This window comes from Dama dama, chromosome 18 (assembly GCF_033118175.1).
Source record: "Dama dama isolate Ldn47 chromosome 18, ASM3311817v1, whole genome shotgun sequence".
NCBI lineage: Eukaryota > Metazoa > Chordata > Mammalia > Artiodactyla > Cervidae > Dama > Dama dama.
Window position 1 is genome coordinate 98,943,573 of NC_083698.1, and position 15,758 is coordinate 98,959,330.

Consider the following 15,758-nt stretch of genomic DNA (forward strand, 5'->3'; position numbering starts at 1 on the left):
ACTCAGTAATTCAAATAGCTCGGCTTAGTATTCCGGCTTCAAGTCTCACGTCTCCTCCCGCCGTGGAGTTTCTTCCAGCGCTGATGACTGTGTGCATGCAGGAACGCGTGTATCTGCCCGATCTGCCCCTTGCATAGGCACACAGATGGGTTTTTCCCTCTCACCAGCTCGTTTCTTCCCCGCCCACCCCCCACCCCAACATATGCAGACATGGGCTGAGTGTACATCTCACTGAAACTGTGATCCTCCCTGAAGATTTTAACTCACCAAATCTAAATGCACACAAGCTCTGTGAATCTGAGTCCCATTTTGGAATCAGAGAATTCTTGGGAGCAAGACCAAAGTTACTTTTCAAATACATTTCAGTCTGAAGTTTGATGGCGTTACTGCCACACTCCTACAGTTTTGGAAAGAGTACAGTAATCTTCAGGTTTCCTTCATTCAGTAATCACTACAATTCACCAAGAGTCTGCCATAAGCCAGATATTTTACATATCATCTTCTCCAGTCCTCTAACAACCCTGTTAAGTATCTATCATCCTCCTTAGTACAGAGATGAGAGAAACGAAGTTCAGAGACATTAAGTCACTGGCTTAATGTCACACAGCTAACAAATAGCAGAGTCGAGATTCAGTCATAGATATTGAGGCTCCAGGTCTCGTGTGTTTCCCACTGTTATCATGCTGCCTCCTTGGCCATTCATCGCTAGTCCTTCCTCTCATTTTCTCTCATGTATTTCACCAAGGGTCACTCTTCCACCAACCTACCTGCTCTCTCATTTGAGCACATGTTTGTCTTCCAGGGTGTATGTGTTTCAAGCAGCCAGCCCCACCTCCTCCCCATTCCTTCGCACAGACAGACTCGCGCAGATACTTCGGTCTCTTACCTAGAATGTCTTCATAGACGTTCTCCTCTGATAAAGTGCGTGTGAGCCCCAGCTTAGTCTGTGCGTACCAGTCCACTCTGCTGTTCTCAGAGGAAGACTGAAGTAAGTCTTCAAACTCATAAGACTTCCTGGGTTGTACAAGGTGGGAAGGAAAAAACCCAAGAACTTAAATCAGATTAGGCTGGTTCAGAGAATACATGCCATAAAAGTTGTTCTTTTTTTTTTCTTGTAAAAATTTCTAATGCCAAAATCAACTCTGTTTCTTGTAAGACAGTGTGAAAATCTTCAAATATGAGATGTGGCTTTTACTTGTGAGAATGTTTATGCTATTATGCCAACTGAAGATTGTAGAGTATACATTTAAATACAAACCCAACTTTGTAAGTAAACATATATAGGGGGAGATAAAAAAGAAAGGAAGTGAAACATAGAGCTGCTATCTCAGGACTGAGGGATGGCCTCTCTTCATTTTTGCTTTACTGGATTTTTCAAATGTTCTATAGAACACATATTAATAACCAGAAGGGAGCAGTGATGGCCAGTTCAGAGCAGAGGAGAGGCCTGGGTCCCTCCCCATTTCTTTCACCTAAGTGGTTATTATCAGACACCCACAGGTCAGCTGAGACACCCCACCGAACTCTGAGCTCTGTACAAACATGGCTGGATCTCTGTCTGGGGCCTGGCTTATTACCACCCTCCCCACATCCTACATCCACATGGGCTGTTCTAGGATTGAATAAATCTAGACACAGATCCTAAATCCTTCATTCACAAGTTTTTCCTTCTTGGATAAATTACCTGAGCTGAAACTCAGTGTCCTGATTTGGAGATGGTAATTAGGACAGTAGATAGGACTGTCCAAAAAACAAATGTTTATAAAATCCTTGGCACCTAATAAGCATGCAACAAATGTTAGTTATAATGGAAAGGGGGATAAACTGGGAAATTGGGGCTGACACATTCACACTACTACATACAAACGAGGTAACTAATAAGAACATACGGTATAAGAAATGCTACTCGGTACTCTGTAATGATCCACACGGGAGTGGGATCTAGAAGAAAGTGGATATATTCACACGCATGGCTGATTCACTTTGCTGTACTGAATTAACACAGAAACAACACTGTAAATCAGCTATAGTCCAATAAAAAAATTAAAACCTAAAATGTTACCGATTATTATACCCGCAGAAGGAATTAGCAACCCATTCCAGTATTCTTGCCTGGAAGGGTCCGGTGACAGAAGAGCCTGCCGGGCTGCAGTCCTTGGGGTTGCAAACAACTGAACACAACTGGGTGACTGCGCGCACCCGCCCTTTTTATCACTGTTGTGGAGCTACTAATTATTTATGCAGCCAGTGCTGTGTTTACTGAGGGAGGCGCTGTGCTCAGGGCTTGATAACGTGGGACTAAGACAGTCAGAGTCCTTGCCTCAAAGAGCTTACATTCTAAGGAGGAGCACAGATGTTCAACCAGCTCACACACAAGTAAGTTCAATGACAGGAAAGCCCAGGTTGGGAGGATATGGAGGAAGGTTCAGGTCAGGTTGGGGGATGCATTAGGGGAGGTCTCAATGAGAAAGTCACTCACTGAAGCTGAGATTTGAAGAATAAAAAGAACCTAGTCGGGGAAAGAGTGTCCCCCAAAGAGGGATAGGCATGTGAGAAAGTCCTGCGGTTACAGAGACCTCGGTGCATTTCAGGGAACAGCAGACAGACAGACAGACAGCTCGCTGGACTGCAGGAACAGGCTTGAGAGTGATGTGCAACAGAAGGGCAGAACCAGGCAGAGGCTATCTGCCTACTTGCCAAGCTTTGGGGATTTCTTGCATTTAAAATGTTTCCTTTTCCACTAGCTTCTTTCTCTTTCTTTAAACATGCACGCGACACTCAGTCGCTCAGTTGTGTCTGACTCTTTGCGATCCCATGGACTGCAGCCTGCCAGGTTCTTCTTTCATTGGAACTTTCCAGGCAAGAATACTGGAGTGGGTTGCCATTTCCTTTTCCAGGGGATCTTCCCGACCCAGGGATTGAACCCGAGTCTGTGGATTCTTTACCACTGTGCCACCTGGGAAGCCCAAACATGCATGGGGTTCCTCTATCTTAAAAACGCTTCCTTTGAAGCAAGGCCCTTGCAGTTCTGCTGTTTCTCGCCTTCCTTCCTTGCCAACACTTTTAACTGGGGGGAGAGGAGGAGCAGAGGTTATTCTCTTAGTTTACCATAGCTCACTGGTTTTTCTTTCCTTTACTCTCTCAACCTGTCCGTGTGCATCCTTTTTCTGAAATTCCTCCTAAAGGTCACTAGGGAGTTTCTGGTGAAACCTAACCACTCTGCTCCTTTCATTGCATGACACCACCTGGTTTCCACAGTGAAAGGCAGCAGTGCTCAAAGTGTGACCCAAGGGTCAGGGCTGGGGTGCCAGCTCTTACCAGTCCGTGCTGAGGTAAGTACAGAAATTGACAGTAAGTGTTTGCAAACTTTTCAAGCAATCTGACAGAATGGACTTACCAAAAAAAAAAAAAAAAAGACAAAAACTGAGGTTTGTATACTGATGAGTTTTTTTCATTTCATACCTCTTGTAATCCTTTTTTACTATATTTTACAAAAGTGTTGTTCGCGTTGTTCAGCAAAGGATGGGGCACACCTCTGGAGGGTCTGAGGAGTGGATGCAAGGCGGCCCTAACTCCACACGCCCTGTCAGACCACTCTTCCCGGCCTGCACTGGCAGCCCTCTTCCTCTTCCTCTTTCTGGGTGTAGGAGTTTCCCAAGGCTTCTCCTCCTTAGGATCTATACTATTGATTGACTGATTGGCTGTGCAGCTTGCAGGATCTGAGCTCCCTGACCAGGGATTGAACCCAGGCCACAGCAGTGAAAGTGCAGATTCCTAACCACTGGATAACCAGGGAGTTGCCTAGGCCCTATACTTTTAATATCTGTACATCTGAATTCATCGTCCCTTATCTCCACCCCACCCTCATTCCTTAATACTTGAACTCGGCACTTAGGAGTACAAAGACAGGCTTCTAGGCTGGATCTCTATGGCCTAAGTCAGGCCAGGAGGCTCAAACTGTCACCTGGGGTTCTGGGTCTTAGGAACAGAAGGTCATGCCCCAAAGGAGGGGATACCGACCCATGAGCACCTTCTTTTTCCCCTTGCGGTGTCCAACGAGGAGAGGAAGGACTGAGCTTCAGAGCTCTACTAGAAGGGGCTGGGGGAGGGGAAGCAGGTCTGAGCTGTTTCTCTAAGATGGGAATGGGCTGTGCTGTGAACCCACCCTGAACACTTCCTAGTCCAGGTGCTGTTAGCCCAGGCTGGCAATAGCCAGCAGGTGGACTGGGGCTGGAGGTGTGGCCCAGAGCAGAGTCAAGTAACTGGCCAAGAGGGGCCAGAACTCCTGGGTCTCCCCTGCTGGGCAGACTAAATTTTATACCAGCTAGAGCCCTCAGCATGCACACTACATGGTAGGGAAAAGGCACACTGTTCAGAATCATTCACTCAATACTCACTGAGAGCTGACCGAGTGCCTCTCTTGGATCAGCACAAACTTTACAACAACTGTGTGACGGATTACTGTTACTACACACACGTTGTGAGTGAGAAAACAGGTCTGGAGACCTAAGGTAACTTGCTCCCAGTTACAGCAGGAGAGCCCAGGAAATCTGGTCGGAGGCTGGTGCTCTTAAACTGACAGGCATCAAGCAGAGTATGCAATTAAGGCAAGGCAGGAGGAGAGCTGCAGTCACCGGCCCCAAATTAAAACAGGTGGAGTTTCCAAAGGTTTTTGTTAGGAATCTGAACTAATTTTAAAAATTTTTGTTTATTTATTGGCCTCACGACTTGTGGGATCATAGTTCCCCAACCAGGGACTAAACCTGGGCCCTAGGCAGGGAGAGCTCCGAGTCCTAAGCACTGGACCACCAGGGAATTTCCAAATTAATACCTGTATAAAACAATACTACGCATTACTGAGCATTGCCCAGGTAAGCCCTCTATCTCCCTCTATTTTCCATAATGCAACTAAACTATATGATGAAGAGATGCTATGAACCCTCACAGGGAAAAGAAGGGACAGGTAGGGGTCACTTCACTGGGAGCCGAGCAGTTTCTGCCACAGAGGCAGGAAGCTCTACTCCCAGCAGCAGAGAGACAGGGTGATGGCCACTGCCCACAGGTAAAGCCTTGACTGCCTGGGATTCCAACATGACCCTGGCTAAGCTAGGTCTTTTCTTTGATTGCAGAAAGGGGCTGCAGCTGGACCTTGCCCTGCAGAGAGCTCTATAATTGTCTGCTGTTAAACACCTCGCATCTCATTTGAGGTATCAATGAAGCAATGTTTGTATAGGTCAAATCTTAAAATAAAATTATTATAAAGTATTTATGAAATAGGGGGCTTCCCAGGTGGCATAGTGGTCAAGAATCCACCTGCCAATGCAGGAGACACAAGAGATGCTGGTTTGATTCCTGGGTCAGGAAGATTCCCTGGAGGAGGGCATGGCAACTCACTCCAGTATTCTTGCCTAGGAGAACCCCACTGACAGAAGAGTCTGGCGGGCTACAAGTCCATGGAGTTGCAAAGAGTTGGACATGAATGAGTGACTGAGCATGTACGCATTTATGAAATAATATCCGAGTAGTTTAAATGTTTTAATAAAAAATGCCCTAACAATAAAGATGTCTGTATGCTAAAGGCTCTCCAAGTCCCAGCGGACGGCTCCCTTACTTCGAGCATATGTGACCAAGGATCTGGATCATCTGTTGGGGTTTGTTAGGATAGGATTAGCCTGTAATCCAAGTAGCTGCTGTCAGACACTCTGGGATTTCAAGCTGTAATTTGAACGTTATTTATGATCTTTCCGTATTTTCAAGAATAAGATGATAATACAAGGTATCAGCTGTATTTTGCATTTGATTACCAACACATAAAAGGTAATACCAGTCTAAATAGTATTAGAAAAGGCCACTTTTAAAATGTTACCAACTTCCATTAAAAAAAAAAAGCTGACTAGAGGACGATTAATCATAGTGCAAAACTCTACTATGCAAAAGAATTCATCACAGGACTTCTCAAAAAGAATTTCCATTTCTGTATTAAAATGCTGCTTTTCAGGTGGCTAATTCTTATACAGGAAGCCTGAAAGACAAACTTTAAAGCAACATGAAGCTACTGTCCATACATGATCAAGAAGAAACCAGAAATCTTTATATGCCCAGCTTCCAGAGGCAGTAGGAAAAGAAAATTCCAAGCATAGAGTTCGATCTCTCACTGTCCTGTGTTGGTAACATATTTTCACCGACATAAAAGCTTTATTAGGCGGTTGGTTCCTCCTCAGCACCATTTCTATCATCTGCGGAAATGCCCCTTGGGACTGCAGTCCTGTTGTTCTGAGGCTCATTGATTAAACTAATCATCCTATAACTTAGTTGAGTCTTTTCTATGAAAATATTTTTTAACTCAGAAAAAGGTTTTAATACCTTTATTTACGTATTAACTTTGAAAGGAAAATTTGAAAGGCTAATGATAACCACATCTAGATTGGCTTCTTTCGCCTTTAAACACTTCCATGTTTGTTCCACATTCAGTTGCATGTTTCATAAGCACCTTCTTAAAGAGTGGAATTGAACTCACAGCTGGTGATGCAAAGGTAAGAAGTCCCTGGGACTTCCCTGGTGGTCCAATGGTTAGGACTTCACACTTCCACTGTGGGGGACATGGGTTCGATGCCTGGTTGGGTAACTAAGATCCTACATGCCATGTAGTGTGGCAAAAAAAAAAAAATCCTAACCCCCTGCAATTTCAAGTAGCATTTTGAACAACCTTTGTGATTTTTTTCATATTTTTGTAAATGAAATACTAACATAAGAGCTCATCCCATGTCTCCATTTATATGACGTGTGGGTACTTCCCTGACAGTTCAGTGGTTAAGAATCTGCCTGCCAAGGCAGGGAACATGCGTCTGCTTCCTGGTTCAGGAAGATTCCGCATGCCTCGGGGCAGCTAAGCCCGTGCTCCAGAGCCCGGGAGCCACAACCACTGAGCTTGCGCTCTGGAACCAGTGCTCCGCAACAAGAGAAACCACTCAAAGAGGAGCCTGCGCACTGCTACTAGAAGAAAGCCTGCACAGCTGTGAAAACCCAGTGCAGCCAGAAGTAAAATAAACAAGTAAACAGACGATGCAGGGGAAGCTCAAAGTGAACTGCAAAGGCTGTCACCAGCCATCCAAGTGTTTATGCCTTAAACCTGGAAGTCCTGTGCAGGTTCTTCTCCATCACTGCCCACATCGAGCCAATTAACCAGAGTTCTACCTACACGGTATCCCTGGGATCCACCGGCATCTTTCAGCCCCCTCTGCAGTTAGACTGCAGGGTGACCCCAGGTGTGTGATCTTCCTCCCACCCCCCAACAACTACCCACCCTGTCCCCTGGTGCCCCTGCCAGTATCCACGCTGCTGCGGAATGGAGGGGCAAGCTCTTAAAAAACACAAATCAGACTGTCTCCCCCGCCTTCTTAAAAAACAACTGCTTCCTGTTCCTCTTTAGTAACAGGCCCAACGGTTGCCTGGGCTACAGTGCTTTTTCAGAGCTGACTCCAGAGGCCCCTGGGCCTCAGCTCACACCCTTCCTATCCCTCTGGCCCAACCCTTGCTTTTCATGTTCTGTCCTCCAGTGGGCTCAAGTCCTTCTTGCCCCAGGGTCTTTGCTTGTTTGTTCACTCAAAATGCATCCCGCATCTTCCAGCCCACCCCCTTGCCTGGGGACCTGAGGCCCTTGTACCCGAGTCGGCCCTGTTTCCATGACAGGCTAATCACCCCTAGCACCACTGAGAGTGGTGAATAACACAACTAGGTGTGTAGTTCTATTACTAGCTTGTAAGTTTCATGAGGGCAGGGTCTCAGTCTACCGTGTTCCTTGCTATAACCTAATACTGCACAGAAAGAAGAAAGAAAGAAGTGAAGTCTCAGTCGTGTCAGACTCTTTGCGACCCCATGGGCTGTAGCCTTCCAGGCTCCTCCGTCCATGGAATTTTCCAGGCAAGAATACTGGAGTGGGTTGCCATTTCCTTCTCCAGGGGATCTTCCCAACTCAGGGTTCACACCCGGGTCTCCTGCATTGTAAGCAGATGCTTTACCATCTGAGCCACCAGCCCTAATACTACATAGGTACCTAGCAAATATTCGTTGACTGAATAAGTGAACAAATATTTTAAAAGCTGGTTTTAATGGCCACCTTTACTGCTTACAATTCATCCCTATTTGGGGGTAAAAAAATTTTATCTGTATTCTGAGAGCTGATTTTTTGTCAATTTTTTGAACACATTTCGCCCCCAGAATTATTTTTGGCTGTATTTACATTTGCTTGGATGGCCTGAGACCAAGCACCCACTTAAAACATGAGCTTGAAACCAGGGATGCCGTGTTCTGAATCCCTCGCCCCCCGCCCCCAGCTGCCATAGACCCTGCTTCCCTCCATGCCAGTGGTATCCCTGGGGGCTCAGACGGTAAAGCGTCTGCCTGCAATGCTGGAGACCCGGCTTCAATCCCTGGGTCGAGAAGATCCCCCGGAGAAGGAAATGGCAGCCCACTCCAGTACTCTTGCCTGGAAAATCCCATGGATAGAGGAGCCTGGTAGGCTACAGTCCATGGGGTCGCAAAGAGGTGGACACGACAGAGCGACTTCACTTTCCCTCCATGTCTGGTGACCAGGAGCAGCTCTTCTTGAGAAGGGCAATCATACCACTGTTACCGACCAGGGTTCTTGACCTCCTTCACCAACAGAAATTGATCAGGGACCAGACAAGCAATTCAGGCAACACTCTATGGGGCTCCTGCTGCAGCAGCCAGAGCGAGAACAAACAGCAGGTTCCCTTGCTTGCTCACTCACTGGGGGAGGAGTGGAGGTGAGCTGGTTCCTTATATGATGTGAAGGTAGGGGTGTTTCTAGGGGTTGGGCCAGAGGGGTGACTTAGGTGTTTGCCCACTCCTTAGGTGATGTTGTGCACTGAACATATGCACAGTACCTTGCTTTTGCTCCCAGTTATTCAGAAGTGGCAGTTGCATTTTTTGGTCTCTTTGGATCTTTTGTTCAGAATTTGCCCCAACAGTGCATGCACACAGTTATTTTTAGTCCCCTATAGTTTCTTTGTATTTTGTTGCTTGAGAAGCAAGCATTGCAGCACTGTAACAAAGGGTCCCAGGTCCCAGCCTGTCTCACCCCTGAGTAGGGGGCTAAGCAAGAGAACGCTTATTTCAGCTCTAAGCTGTCACTCTGTTACTGGGTATCTCCTCCACCCCGGGTTATGACTACACACGTTGGGTTTCCGCTTATCTCTATCCTGGATCCAAAATAGAAATGTAAGAAGAAAAACTATCCATGGAGAAGGAAATGGCAACCCACTCCAGTATTCTTGCCTCGGAAATACCATGGGCAGAGGAGCCTCACGGGCTGCAGTTCATGGAGTCACAAAGAGTCAGACAGAACTGAGCATACATACACACACATGCAACCTTACTGTGGCTATAGGAGAAACAATCTGCCTTTGATATGCAACCATTAAAACTGTTCACCTAAAAAAAACTGGAAGCAATCATTGGTGTCACAAACAGCTAAAGTCTGGAGAAGATTTTAATAGTGTTGTAAGAACAAGACTTGGATATTGGTAGTTGATCTAAAATGAACAAGCTGAATGACATTGTCAAAGTTAGTCTGGGCACCAGTTCTGTCTCCTTATCACCTCTTCAAAGGATTTTCAAACCAATAAATAAAATATCAAGCTAATTTTACTCCTCTTTGGAGTTAAAAAAAAATCATCTTTCACTCCAGGCCCTTATTAGGCATTGAATTGTTCAGCACAAATTCATATTGCTTTAAGGATATTGACCAAAAAAATGATATTCAGATACAGGCATCCTCAATGGGTGCACTATATTAGAAGATTCTCCTAATACTTTTAGGATGGGGAGGATTTTGGAAAATAAAAAGTTTATGAACAAAGATGATCTATTTCGACATCTTTGTCAAACTCAAAGCTAATATATGACATACTAAGGATAATGAAGCCTAGAAGGAAGCACTGTAAAAGAGAGTACGAACTGAATTACCCTGCACATTTTGACGCACGTTCAGTATATCCCCCTAAAATAGGAAAGGGGAAAACACAGCTAGCTCAGTTTATGATGGTCCTCAAAATTACCTAGAAAAGCTCTTCAGAGATCCTTTCTTTGAAAGAGATGGTTATTAATTTCAAAGTAACATTGAAGCTGGGTCAAAGAGAAAAATGTAACTATTTCATAGAAGAATGTTTTCTTAGAATGTTCTCAGTCATCATGGAATGCCTAAACTCTTCACAAAGAAGCAAAAACTATCTTGCAGACTATGGAGCAAGCAGGACTGTAGCTTTCTTCCTGAAGCGAAAAGGTTGATTCATTGTCCTCACTTTGATACGTAACAAATAGTGGAGTTTCAAAGAGAACTACTTTTCATTTTAGCTTTGTTATCAATTTTATATATAACTTTGCTCAAATTACAGACCTTCTATGTCTCTTGCTTTTTATAAAAATGCAAAAGTCTACCTTTGAAAGATTAACACAAATTGTATGCTATTTTCTGCAAAAATATGTTAAAAGTATTTCAAGCTTACAGAAAAAAAAAATATGACACTTTTAAAAAGATATAGCTAAAGAGATGGGACTAGTCAGATGAGAAACACTAAATGATATATTTTCAATATCTGCTTGATTGGAAATCTGTAGCTTGATGTAATAAAACTATCTTGAATCATTAAAAAAAAAAGAGAAAAACTATCCTTAGCCACCATTGTGCCTAATATCCATCATTTCCACCTTCTCATGAGAAATAAAACATGACAATTACTGTTCTAATGAAGAATAATGACCACTCTCTCTGCTCTCATCTTGTTGTCTTCTAATGCAACTGCTATTGAAATTTTTAAATGAATTTGCAAAGTCAAGCTTCTCAGATGCTTTCAGAGTAACTTTTGTTCTAGATTTTAAATGAATCAAAAAATTTGCCCCTTTGAAGATTTTTAAATATTGTTTTTAGGCATGGGAGAGTTGCCTCATGGATGCCGTGGTGGCCGAGATAGACTCATAATGACAGGGACAGACCACAACGTGGCTGGTACATGCGAGACTAAACGCATGGTAGCGGAGGGTGGCTGCCCAGCTGGACTGCTGAGGGGGTCCCCATCAGTCCTAGAGAAGATGGAAATTATAGAATCGATAACAGTACCATATGATTTGGGAGCCATTTAATGACCGAGGTTTCATGTCCTCAAAAAGTTCTCAAAGTCTTACACTAAAGCCCCAAGGAAAGGCTGGATCTATGTGATGCCAAGATAATCGGTTGAAAAGTTGAAATTTTGGTCATCATGGCTATTCAGTTTCAAAAAGATCCAAAAACTCTGTCATGTGATCAAATTAAACTAAAATTAAAAAAAAAATCTGAATTCAAATTAAAACACTTTGGGGATACAGACACATGTGAATTCGGGATGCTGCTTACACTTAAAAAATAATAACTTTTCTTGTTAAATGTCAGCCTCAAGGCATTCCTGCCAAAGTTATTAAATGTATGCCATAAAACATACATAACCAAGTTAATGCTGCTGTAGGAACCTTATCTTTGGAATTTCCTGACATGTGAGGGTTTCTCCTGTTCCATTTTAGGATTGAAGGCGTAAGTCCTTGCATTTAATTTCCTGGGGCTTTAGAGAAATGAAGAAAGAAGAGAGAAGAAGGGGAAGGAGGGAAAGGAGAGAAAAGATGGGAAAAAACAGCAGGGAAAAATAGGAAGAGAGAAAGAGAAGAAAAAGAAAAAGACATTTTCTCAAACCCAGAATCGGAATCCATTGGTTTGGCTCTTGCTGAGGTGGACTAATTGGCATATGAAAATAAGCTGGATACATTCTCGGCAGTGCTCAGCCTGGCCGTGTAATTCTAAACCCTCATAACCTCAAAATCCTTAATCATTTCTTTCTTCAACTTGGCTTGGCTTTCCTGCCTCAGAGAGGACAGTAAGTCTGCCAAATTCAGAGTTAAGCCTTTTCTTTCTTTTTTTTTTTAAGTGACAGGACCACAATAAAGAGCATATTTTGTTTTTCAAGAGTAGAAAGTGAACATCTTGCCCTCATCACCTCCATTGTACAATTTCAAACAAAAGGAGAACTCCAAAGCCAAAAGTTCTTTAAACACAGCTGATGCAACCATATCCAAATTGGCCAAAAAAAATTTCATCTTTGGACTGAAACAAAGTAACTTTAGCTGGTTTTAGAGAAAATGCTAGAGGACTGAAAAGAGCAGATGGTAGCTAAGAGAGAAAAGATAATAGGAATAACTGTTCACCAGGTTGATCTGTCTGCCCACAGATGACACAGTTCGAAGACTCCAATTTCCCAGAGCAAACCTGCTTCTGGGAAAGAGGCCCTCTTTGGAGGAATAGCCCATAAAGGGCACAGAAGGGCTTCTCCGGAGAAGCACGGGGGACAGAAGCAGAAAAGTCACGAGAGCACCCAGGGCTCTCAGGTTGGTGCTGGTTTGGGAAAGAATTTAGAATTAGAGATGGATTCAAACTTTCTCATTACATAAAGAAGGAAGCCTATAAATTCTTCTCCTCCTGGATGGTCAGTCATGTCCAACTCTTTGTGACCCCGTGGACTGTAGCCCGCCAGGCTCCTCTGTCCATGGGATTCTCCAGGCAAGAATACTGGAATGGGTTGCCATGCCCTCCTTCAGGGGATCTTCCCGACCCAGGTATGAAATCCATGTCTCTTATGTCTCCTGCATTGGCAGGCGGATTCTTTACCACTGAGTCACCTGGGAAGCCCTCAAATGCTTTTATAGATATCACAAGACACTAATACCAAAGCTGGTAAAGTTAGTACAATAAAATCCAAGTATAGACTAGTAGTCCCATTTACAGAATACTTATACAAAAATCTTAAATAGAATATTAACATTAATAGGTCAAAGAAGAAGAACCATATGATCATATGAAGTTTCTGAAAAATAATTTGACAAACCCAGTCCTAATTTTTAAAACTCTTAGTTAAAAAAAAAAAGGGGGTGGGGGCACCAGTGAACACTACCTTGACAGAATGAAAATGCGACTCCAACGGGGGTGTTTGAAAGTAGACCACCAGAAGCATTATCATTAAAGTCAGGGCGGGACAAGGCTGCCCAGTGCTATCACAGCACTATTATTTCACACTGTTATAAAAGTATCAGTGCAGTCTAGTAGGAGAGAGAATTTGGAGATATAAATCAAAAAGAAAAAAAACTTAAAATGATAATTCTTTGCAAACAATATTATTACATACATGGAAAGTCCAAGAGAATCAACTGATAATTAGAAACAGTAAGAAATTTCTTCAAGGGCTCTTTCAAATGAGTAAAATATAAAAATAGTTTTCTTAAATACAAAGACCATATAATGAGAAAAAAAGATTCCATTAACAATGGCAACAAAAAGATAAAGTACTATAAACTGAGCAAATGTATGGAATCCCAATTAAAAGCTGACATATTTACTGTGTGTGAAATTTGACAGTGATGCATAGAATACTTAGAAAAATACATCCAAGAATATTCAAGACATTTTTGAAAAAGGAGAATAATCAGGAAATAAATAAGAGCTTTGTAATTATTAAAAAGGAGAGCAAATGATTATTTGTGTGTATATTACATGATAGAATATGTAGAGTGTCCAAAAGAATCCACTGATTAATTATTAGCAACAATAAGAAATTTTTGTTAAGTTTTGCTGCTGCTGCTGCTAAGTCGCTTCAGTCGTGTCTGACTCTGTGCGACCCCATAGAAGGCAGCCCACCAGGCTCCCCCGTCCCTGGGATTCTCTAGGCAAGAACACTGGAGTGGGCTGCCATTTTCTTCTCCAATGCATGATAGTGAAAAGTGAAAATGAAGTCGCTCAGTCGTGTCCAACTGTTAGCGACCCCATGGACTGCAGCCTACCAGGCTCCTCTGCCCATGGGATTTTCCAGGCAAGAGTACTGGAGTGGGGTGGCTCTACTAGATAGTAAAACAGATTAAGAGGTTAAAATAGTTACAACTGTTTGGTCCTAGAAAAGAAATACGTACCCTGATTAATTAAACAGAATACAGCCAGAAAAAAATAACAGCTAACATGTATTAATCATTCACTATATACCAGACTCTGTTTTAACTTATGTTTACAAATATTTACTCGTCCAATCTTCACAACAAAGCTATGAAATGGTTACTATAATTATCTCCATTTTATAGATAAGTAAAATGAGGCTCAGACAAATTCAGTAGCTTGCCCAATGTCACACAGCTAGGATGTAACAGAGTTAGTAAGTTCTCTGGCTCTTCTCTAATGCTATATTCTGCTAATTAGTCTTCTCTAATGCTATATTCTGCTCATCACAGCACTATTTGTAAACTGGAAACAATCTAAGTGTAAATCAGCAGGGAAATGGTTAAAATACAGTTTGGCCACATGATGTAAAGATGGCAGTTAAAAAAGGAAGGTGAAAAGAAAAAGGTGGCAACATGGTAATATCTCAATGGTATCTTAAGTAAAACATGGTTGGTATACAGCATGATTTCATTTTTTTTAAAGGATATAATACATATGTGTGTATTTCTGGAAATTCTAGAATAGCCAAGCTTTTTTCCCCTAGTAGAGAACATAAGAAATTACATTTGTGGCACCCAAAGACTCCTTCCTGACAGACCATGTTGAGTAGGAAACTGATATGATTGAATCTGTATTTCTGACTCCTCTGGCTGCTGGGAAGGAAAATACTGGGGTTAGGGGGCAGGTAGATACAACATGACTAAGATGGTAGCGGTGGAGGAGATGTAGTCAGGTTTAAGAAAACGCTTAAAACTAGAACCAAAGGACTTGATGAATTAGATTGGCGGTGTGTGAAAATAAGAGAAATCATAAATGACTTCCAGGGTTTGGGGCATAAGCAAAACGAAGGGTGATACCATTTAATCAGAGAGCATCTATCTGGGGAGAAGATCGTTTTAGTAGTGGCCCGGATTGAGAATTTAGGTTTAGACATATTAAGTCCAAGCTATTAGATAACCAAATGGAGACCCAAGCAGGAGATGACTACACAAACCAAAAACTAGGAGAGGGTCAAGGCCGGAGACACACATTTGGGAACCATAAGCATGTAACTAACATTTAAAACCATGAGAGTGGGTAAGACCAGTTTAAGGGAGTGCATGTAGATGGAGGAGAGGAGACCTGATCCTGGGATGGGGTGTAGATGGGTTGAGGGGGGATGTTACTCAACAGGTAGAAGGAGAGGAGGTGCAGCCAGTGAAGTGTGACTATCGGGAAAGCAGGAGGTCTAGCAGCCTACAGTGAACGCAGGATTTCACGGGGGTGTGAGTCAAGCTGGTCCACAGAGGCTACGCGAGGTCAACCAAGAAAAGCACAGAGAACTGACAAACTGGATTTGGCAAGGATGGAGGTCATAGGTGGACTTGGCCAAAAGAAGCTCTAGGATTAGTACCAAAAGCCCTACTGCAGGGAGTCAAGCTAAACCCAGGCGGGAAGCAGTGGTGGCAGCAGGGACAGACGGCTATTTGGAGGAGCTGTTCCTCAGTAGAGGGTTTCCAGATTAGGAGGTATCAAACCAATGAGCACATTACAGAATCAGACTAGAGATCAGGTTTCAGAACAGAAAAGAAACTGTCTCCAAAGCACAGATTTTTACCTTTAAGCATTCACAGGTTTTATTATCTAAGGTATTTTAACATTACAGAATATTTACCGTGTGAGCATCTATACGTATAAATGAGAAAACCAAGGCTTCGAGACGTTAAGTGACTTGTTCCAAGTTAGACAGACCGTG

General features: G+C 43.1%; 1 protein-coding gene across 2 annotated transcripts in view; it reads right to left on the reverse strand.

Annotated features, from left to right (window-relative positions):
- Window positions 1-15,758, reverse strand: part of DENND2A (DENN domain containing 2A) — a 98,846-nt gene that overhangs the window by 48,527 nt on the left and 34,561 nt on the right. For both annotated transcript variants that reach the window (XM_061165930.1, XM_061165931.1), the window contains exon 3: window positions 887-1,014. In XM_061165930.1, coding sequence (XP_061021913.1) covers window positions 887-1,014 — 128 coding nt within the window. The remainder of the gene's footprint in view (window positions 1-886; window positions 1,015-15,758) is intronic.